Here is an 8,966-nt window from a genome sequence, read left to right as displayed (position 1 = left end):
CAAAAATCATAATCTTAAGCCAAGCCAGCTTCATCCAACATTTAATCCAATCCAATCCAGGCGACAAATGGCGCTTATTATCGTTGTGGTTGGGGGTTCCCAGTTCATATGATTCATAATTCATATTTGCAGACGGTCTCGTCCAAGGCGATCGCACCCATCCTTTTGGTAGCATTATAAGATAGCAAAGGAATCAACAACTGTTTTGGCGATCTTAGAGAAGTTGAGCTTGATTGATCGCAACACTGGCGCGTGTGATACATGTATGCAATGTTTTACTACCTGGGAATAGCAACTTCTAACCAAGACGTTATCATTTACAGACAATGTATCCTTTAATTGTTATTGATCCTGCTTTTCGTCGACATTACGTCACGTCTGCCGTTAAGCATTCTTGACCTATGCATAGATAGAAATGATGATAAGATAGCAGACTTCAAAAGCTTCGTTGCAGCAGCGACGAAGAAAGCTTCCCACGGAGGAACGCCTTCAGTTGTATGTTGCACACAGTTTTTTTGCTTTCTCTTCGTTACCTAATGTAGCCTCGCGCGAAAAAAAAAAAAAAAAGAAACATTGTTTAGATGTTCTCAGGGTACGTGTTAACACGAAATACCAAAGGAAGAAGGCATTTGGTTGTAACCTGAATCTGTCCTGTTGACGTGCTTTCAGGCATTCGGAAATGGTGTCTGCTACTTCATCAGCAGGGAGAAGTTGCTCTATTTGCTCTGCTCAGATGAAGACAACGGAGATAGTGGAAATCATGTTTCGACAGCCGTTGCCATAGAATTTCTTGAAGAGTGAGTATGTGGGTTTTTGAGCGTTGGCGAAGTTCAAAGTTTATCTTGAGCAAAACTTGCTAGCCGTTCCAAAATGATCTGAGATTGTGTTTGCATGGTTTTGCTTTGGTAAAGCGACATACAGTGTTGAAAGTGTTTACACTGCTCGCTACTAATGTCAATTCAGAGCTGTATGTCACAAGACACCCACGGATTTTCCCAGTATCCCCCAGAAAAGAGGGAAAAGAAAAAGTATTACTGTCATCCCCATTTAATTCCAACAAAAGTAATTTCATTGATGGAGGCTCCTGAAGACTGCCTGGTGAATGAAGCAGGGTTTTGAGCAAGGCTAAATATAATTTCGTTGCCCCTTTAATGTCCCTCGTGTAGGATGAAGTATTTAAGCAACTTGTACCTTGCCACAAAATTGTCAGTGTCCTTGGTGGAGTTCTAACACGTAACCTTGGTAACAGGTAGCTGATACATTGCGATCAGGGGCGGATTTAGGGGGGGGGGGACGTCCGAATGTCCTGACCCCCCTTCAATTCCAGACTTGAACATAGGGTTCAATAAATGGACCAATCCCAGCATGCACCTGGGAATTAGCGGACCCATAGCGGACCCCCCCCCCCCCCCCCTCGGAAAAATTCTAGATTCGCCCCTGCTTGCGATCTGATCTACCGGGGCTTTGTCCAGTCTCTTTCGTGTGGGCTGCACAAATGTAATTTCAGTTCACATGGGAGCATGTTATTGTTCTCTCTTTATTATTTCATTTCATTTCATTATGGCATCATTAACATTTTGATATTTTGCCAGTACAGCGTTATTAGATCTCTATCATGTATCGCTGTTATTTGCCATATTCTCCACCTTTCTCTGAATGCAATGCTATTCAAGGAGCCCAGTTTCAGAGAGTTTCTTGAAGACAGTTTTTGCTGTCACGCGCTGAAAGCATGGGACAAAATACGAGCTTTCGCAGCATGCTTGTATTTCCCGCATTATTGCACCGTGTTGGAAGTGTGGAGGGTTATGATATGTTTTCTTTTGCCAAGGTTCTATCACCTAATAAAAGCATTTTGCGGAACGGCATCTGAAGAAGGCATCAGGCTTAACCTTCTGCTAGTTGAAGAGATAATGGCAGAAATTCTAGTGAGTATCACCTACAATCAGGTAGCATCATTGTATAGAGATTCGTAACACTTTTGCAAAACAAAAAGAAGGCGCATAAAACTGATAGCAGCATCGCAAAAGGGGGTGTAGACAATCGGTACCACGAATACCGAAAACTCGTCTGGCACAAAATCACCACTGCGACATCACCATGGGAATCTCCACCAGTCAGGTGGGAGAGGTCACATGTTTTCAAGAACCAATAGGAACATTCGGGGCCCTCACACCTCTGATGTCAGAGCCAGGGAAAGGTAACAGAATCTCTTTCGTTTCTGTTGCCGCCTCCATCACAGGTCCATATTTGTTTCAGTTTCCGTTGCCACTATTGTTGTTTTCGTTACGTTTCTGTTTCTGTTTTCGGCACTGCCCCACCCCCTTCTTATTTTCCTTCTTATTTTTGAAAGTAAGCTTTGAGACCTTGACAAAACTGAATACCTCTACGTATATACTATTCTGAAATCTATTTTGAGGACTTGCACACAACAGACAACATTTTTTCGAAAGTATGCATGCATGGTTTCTTTGAACAGCTAATATTAACATGGTTACACAAATGTTACTTACGCTAGCAAATTGCAAGCCATCATAAGGGCCTATCCACATCATCCTAGCCTCATAGTAAAAGAGCATATTTAGCCTCGAGTGAGGGTGCAGTAGGTCAAAATAAATAAATAAATAAAATAAATAAGAACTATGCTTCTTCTGTTTACTATACACTATGTACTTAAATGCTCCAGTTTGCTAGTTTATTTTAGTTTTAGTTCCTCAGTTAATTTTAGTTCACTTTATTCAGTTTATTTCGTAAATTTGTATAAATGATACGGTGAAGGATTGTAATATAATTTGGGTCCTGCAGTACCCAAATTATTCCCGTAAATTGTGTCCGTATCTGTTCCTGTTACAGTTACCTGCTATATTTCCGGTATAGTACCGTTTCCGTTACCTTTCCCTGGTCAGAGCCCGACACGGAAGCCCGTTCATGACGGGTTTGTATCCTGCCAACTACGATACGTTGAAAAACTAATCATTTTCCACTCTGTACTTGGGCGTGCACTACAATGTGTGCACTGTTAAGTGTTGTGCCTGTCCTTCTATGTTTCATCGGCACTAGCTATTACGGCATGACTGTGTTGCTCTGCTTACCCCGCTAATCACGTTATGGAAGTAGATTTCTGCCGTGCTGCTCTGTTGTGTAACTTATCGTCCGCGACATTACAGAATCAGGGCCACATTGTGACAACAGAATTGAGCAGCCTGCGTCCATTGATATACAGCGAACCAATCCAGCCGAATCGCTCCGAGGGTATCTTGTCATCCTTGGGTCTGGTACCGCAGACTATGGTAATTATTTGGTCCGCATTTATTCCTCTTACGCGTCCAAAAGGCATTTACACCACAAAAAAAAAGTGACCTTTCCGTTGTAGGAGTAGCATGTTTAAACGAGATTCAGTCCGAAACTGAACTAAACTCAGTTCAAATGAGAATACGTAAGTTATGGCAGTTAAAACCCTTGGCACCGTCTCTGTACGGATTCTGTACATTCAATAATGTGTCGCAGGCTACAATTATGTTATGCTAGCTAAGGACAAAAAGTATTAAAAAATCGCCAAGGTGGCCGTATGCTTTAAGGTGACAGTGACTGTTTGCTCCAGCACAGTTTCTTTTTGTTCTTGCCAGTAAAAAGCACTTTCTGTAAAGTGCTGGTGTTGCTTAATTATACGTATCGTATTAATCAACTCGCTCTAATCATCCTATCGTCACTAACTCTGGCACAGTTTATGCTATGTGAGCAACAAATCACAGCCGAAACATTGGCATGACCTTCATCGAAGGACATCTGATGCAAACGAGTGCAGTTCAGTGCGTGCATCAGCCTATCGCTACTGTTGCCAGCTGTTCTTACGAGCCTGCATTCTAAAGAGCATTTGCAGCGTCAGCATAGTGCACCTTTTAATCGGTTAAATCGGTGTACTGTTGCAGGAATCCAAAGCAAGTGCTGCCTCGGTTCGACCAGTGTTTTCAACTCGACAGCCTCAAAGGGTACCTCTTTCTTTTGATCGAGAGAGGTCTTGTCGGCTGAAATCGTTGTTCTATCCTTCCAGGAAAAGCAGAAAGGCGAAGTTTATGTGGACGTCGTGGAGCGCATTTCTGCAACCGTCTTAAAAGATGTCAGTGGAATTTTTCTTTAAAAAAAGCCCACGCCAACTTCACTAGATCGTAATTGTGTTTTATATAGTCAGAACTACTCCGCATTTGTTGCAAAAGTACGTGTTATGTTTGCATGTTTCATAAAAACACATTCCAGGGAAGGGTCTCCAACTTTGAACTCTGCGGATCGCTGATGTTGAGGTGCTGCCTCGACAGCCACGTCGACATAATGTTGGGGCTGAACGAGAACCTTATCCTCCGCGATAAACCGCAGGCTGAAGGTAGGCTCCACGTCGGCCTCCGATTTATCTTGCTTCTGTCGTGTTTACCCAAGTGAAAGAAATTTTACGTTCCTGACCACCGATATGCATACGGTTGTTACATGGCAGCGGCGACAATCCAATCCAATCCAATCCACTTTACTTTTGTGGCTATAATTAGTGGTTTGCTTTTTAGCATCCTACACGACAGACCTGGAGCTTGACAGCTACGTCCTGCATCGTAGTGTTAAGTACCAAGACTCTGACTCACAACGAACTCTCATGGTGAGAGCTCCTCAGGGAGAGGTGAGCTTGACAATTACAGCGCACACACTTCAACAAGTTGTAGTGCATTAATTAAGATCAAATTAAAAGCGGCACTCGGTACTGAAAACATGCAATACGTATAATAAGGGTCTGACTTTTTCGGGTTAAATGCCTTTACCACATATTAGGGACAGAAAAATCGGGTGCTATATTTGAACCTGTAATTCGAGGTTGAAATCGGGTGTTACTGATACATTGAGGTGCTAACGGGTTATCGTTTTTTGCTTTCTGTCCAGCAAGTCACCCGCAGTTAAAGTTCGTGTGTTGGTCAAACATATACAAGGTGTTTCAGTTAAATCCTCGGGCTAAATAATTCGCGAACGGGTGCACCAATTGAAGAACTTTCTGTTTTTACAAGTATCTGTCCGACACCACCTACAAAACTGCGCACCGTGTGAATGAGTGGGAGGCGCTCAATATTTAAATAAAAATTCAATTGAATTTCGTGAAAAACATGACTTCTAAAGCAGGGTGCAGTCGACATTAAAATGGGTACAACCTTTTTTTGGGACCTTCAGTGGGCACCTTTTAGAGAAAAATCTGCCACCGAAGCGGGTCATTTGTTGCAGTAATTAATTGGTTTCGGTTTACATATTTTTGTCGCGGCTGGTCGCGGTGACAGTAATGCTTGTAATTACTATAATAAGATACTGAAAGTGCTTGTTTATGGAACCTGTTTGCTTATGTTACATACCCATGTTTATGTTACATTGGAATCTCATTGACGTAACGTGGCTTTTAGTCCAAATCCACTTAACCTAAAAGGAAGCACCTGATATAATTGCTCCGGACTACGGCACAATACTCTGATTCAATGAACTACAAAAAAAGAAGTGTCTTGTGATAATACGAGGGAAGATAGAGGAAATTTGCCTGTATGTTATGAAACACCACCTGATGTGCATATATCATGTTGCAGGTTCCTTTGATGAAGTACCTGATTACGAGGGTTCCACAAAATGGCCTTCCATTTATAGTGACGACGGAAATAGCCAGCATCTCAAACTCGAAGTACGTCAGAGTCATTGTACGGCGATGAACTGAAACAGTACTTGCATCGCTATATTGCATTGATGGGTAGAAATCCAGAGAACTGGTAGAGATGTAAGATGATGAGGATGGTGCCCAGAAGAAGAACAGTTTCTGTTTGAAATATCGGCGGCTTCTGTCCTGAGGCAACTCCCTTCCTATATTGCATTGAAATGTTCAAGAAACCAAAGTGTTCAGATCACTTGAATTGTTAGTGCGATCTCCAGCTTCAGGATAAACAGGAGTGGCTCCAGCAATTACCAGTTCGCAACTGCCTCAGTTTCAGAACTGCACTGTTTCTTGCAGGGACTTGAATTTGACGGCAAGGCTACGTTGCGAAGGGATCCCAGGGTCCGAGGCTGTCAACGTCGTGGTGCGCATTGTCGTGCCGAGCCGTATCACAGCGTGAGTGAGTCGACGTCATTTTGAGATGATGCACGGTGCATTTGTGTCGAGAACTAGGAAGCGGTAATTGAGGCGCAATTGCCGTGCAGGGTCATGAAGAAATTTGCTCAGCCAAACCAGACAGCGGAACTGAAGAACCAGAGGATCGTCTGGAAGATCCCGAAACTGACAGCCAAATCAGAAACGGTGGCGAGGTTTCGTGTAAGTGTGGCCTCGTAGTTGCCTTATATAGAGAGCCTGAAGTTTTCGGGAAATATTTTTTCCTACATTCGGGGGGTAAAAATCGGGTAAATAAACGTGTGCACTAACTTCGTGCAAATTCGGGTGAAGAAACTTCCAGTACGCTAAATTTGGGGAGAAATCGGTCTCACTTATGAAAACTAATTGTAACGGTTTGGTACAAATGGTGATGTAACTGCATTTTTCTGCCAAACAAATAAGTTAGTGCATTCCTACAGACATCCCAGTGAGGGCAATTTGCCGGGTAAAAATCGGGTTTCACCCTAAAGAGGCAACCTTCAATTTGGGGTGCAAATTCAGGGAAGAATCGAGTAAAACTCTAAAACTTCAGGCTCTACTTATATAGTACGTTTAGAGCCTGAAGCTTTAGGGTTTTACCCGATTCTTCCCTGAATTTTCACCCCAAATTGAAAGTTGCCTCTTTAGGGTGAAACCCGATTTTTACCCGGCAAATTGCCCTCACTGGGATGTCTGTAGGAATGCAATAATTTACATGTTTGGCAGAAAAATTCAGTTAGATCAGCGTTTGTACAAAACCACTACAGTTAGTTTGAGCAACTGAGCCAGATTTCACCCCGAATTTAGCGTACTGGCAGTTTTTTCACCCGAATCCGCACGAATTTAGTGCACACGTTTATTCACCTGATTTTTACCCCCCGAATTTAGAAAAAAATATTTCCCGAAAACTTCAGGCTCTAAATACGTTCTCTAATAATAATTTGCGGATTTACGTCGCGAGACAGCCGTCATAATGCGCAACACTGCGATCGTCTGTCCTTGGATTAGTCTAAACCACGTGAGAGTTGTTTTAGCTACTGTAAGCGTGACAAGCTGTCTTCTGTGACTGAGGCAGCCTTTGTGTGCTTCATGTCGGTTGTGGCAATTTGCTGAAAGAAACGACGATTATGGGGACATTAGTGAAGAACGGAGAGGAAGTATATCGTGTGGAACTTCTTCGTCCTAGATAACCTTGCAGATGCCACGACGACATGTTATCCGGTAGCATAAGCTAGTGTCTGATTGTGCCGATTCATGACTGGCTGTCTGCTGTGGTAGCGAAGAGATGATGCTGATGATGTCTAGAGTGTGGGAAAGCACAGGCTCGTTATATTCCAGTGGCTCCTTACGTGATTCTACGGTTTACGGAACACACAGACAAAATGTCCGTTTATAACGGACGTTTACAGACAAAAGTTTACGGAACACACCCGGGCACATTCCTTCCTCAGATTTGTCATGCTAGCAGCGAATGGTACCGTACGGACTTGCAAACGGGTGACATGTCTCTAAGTCCGTACTCAGTCCGTACATGTCTCTAAGTGTCACTCAGAGGAAGGAATGCAACGGAGCGTGTTCGGTAAACTTTTGACCAGCACTATACTATACGTATTTTCACCTCGTTGGGTGCTGTATCATTTTTGCCACACAAAAATTGTTACGCTTTTAAATGCCTGTGAAACAGTACACGTCACTGCATCTTTACAGCTAGTTGAGGCCAACCACGGCGAGGGAAGCAAGGTTGGGATTGGTCCGCTGGTGGTGGAGTTTGAGCTGTCCAATCACTGCACGTCCGGCCTCCACATCAGGTTTCTCAAGCTCAGTCCGAACCTCCCGAGTCACCGTTGGGTGCGTTACATCACTACTTCGGCGTCCATGGTTTTCCTTCTGAGCTAGGTACCGGGAGCTACATGTACAAGGAGCTGATGTACATAATTTATTCGGACGCTTCTACCACTGCTTTTTGTCACTAAGTGACATGCGGACAAAAAGGTTCTTGCGGATCCAATGGTCCAACCAGCCAGTGAGGAGCTGCTTCCGGTTGACGGTACGGTACAGTACAGTCTTCCAGTACATCTTGTAAGTATAAGATGGAACAAATTGCAAACAAAAAAATACAACCAGTAGGAAGATATTTATTTGTGTAGTAAATAACTTTTGTTTATATAAACACGTTCATGCAACGGTTTTGCGACTATCGATGCCAGTGCCCCGGTGGCACGAAAATGTAGCTCCAAGGCAACAGACGAGGCTTGTTTTATACACCTGGCCGAAAGGACCGAAAATGGAACCATACTATCATGTCCCATACATCATCGGATTTGATTCGTCACCAGTGTTCCATTGTTTGTGGGCTGTTATAGTATAACAAGTGGCAGGGGGGGGGGATATGTTTGGGGGAAGGTGCGGTTAGCCTGCTCTAGGTTGGTGGCTCGATGCACCATGGGAGAGGACAGATGATGGTGGTACGGGAGAGGGAGCGGTGTTGCCCAGGAGAGCTACCCACTCCAGAAAATATGCGGCTTCCCTTAGTAGCCTTCATTGGGATGCTCCCTGTGCAACGGTAACCGTTTGAACGATTGGCAAAGTTAGGCCATGTGCATGCAAAGGAAAACCAGGGATTTTCCAGGGGAAAACCAGGGGAAAGCGTGGCAGGTGTTGCCAGCGTGGCGTATGGGGTAACGTCTTTGGCTGCTAAACTGGCATATAAACATTTTCCCTGGATTTTCTTGCAGACTTTCCAGGTGAATGTCGGCACAGTTCCTCCTGAAGTCAGCCCAGGATGCATACTAACCCCCCCCCCCACACACACTTCTTCCTGTTGTCCTCTCTC

At 43.9% G+C, this 8,966-nt stretch overlaps 1 protein-coding gene across 1 annotated transcript; it reads left to right on the top strand.

Annotated features, from left to right (window-relative positions):
• The first annotated feature begins 50 nt into the window (after positions 1-50).
• LOC135398722 (AP-4 complex subunit mu-1-like) lies at positions 51-8,200 on the top strand. Its single transcript, XM_064630105.1, has 13 exons — positions 51-328; positions 410-495; positions 670-797; positions 1,829-1,925; positions 3,165-3,302; positions 3,927-3,986; positions 4,049-4,114; positions 4,252-4,375; positions 4,551-4,660; positions 5,601-5,692; positions 6,017-6,115; positions 6,205-6,316; positions 7,841-8,200. Exons 1-13 carry the CDS (start codon positions 262-264, stop codon positions 8,027-8,029), a joined length of 1,368 nt encoding a protein of 455 aa, XP_064486175.1. The 5' UTR covers positions 51-261; the 3' UTR covers positions 8,030-8,200.
• The last annotated feature ends 766 nt before the right edge of the window (positions 8,201-8,966 follow it).

The sequence above is a fragment of the Ornithodoros turicata genome, chromosome 6 (genome assembly GCF_037126465.1).
Source record: "Ornithodoros turicata isolate Travis chromosome 6, ASM3712646v1, whole genome shotgun sequence".
Classification (NCBI taxonomy): domain Eukaryota; kingdom Metazoa; phylum Arthropoda; class Arachnida; order Ixodida; family Argasidae; genus Ornithodoros; species Ornithodoros turicata.
The sequence above is the reverse complement of the archived record's forward strand: the minus strand, read 5'-3'. Positions and strand labels throughout refer to the sequence as shown.

What these genes read in the sequence shown, in the direction of transcription:
- LOC135398722 (XM_064630105.1), top strand. Translation starts at nt 262, where the DNA reads ATGTATGCAATGTTTTACTACCTGGGAATAGCAACTTCTAACCAAGAC. An exon ending in CTGCAACCGTCTTAAAAGAT is followed by an intron (nt 4,115 to 4,251) that starts GTCAGTGGAATT and finishes AACACATTCCAG; the next exon opens with GGAAGGGTCTCCAACTTTGA. An exon ending in GCCAGCATCTCAAACTCGAA is followed by an intron (nt 5,693 to 6,016) that starts GTACGTCAGAGT and finishes TGTTTCTTGCAG; the next exon opens with GGACTTGAATTTGACGGCAA.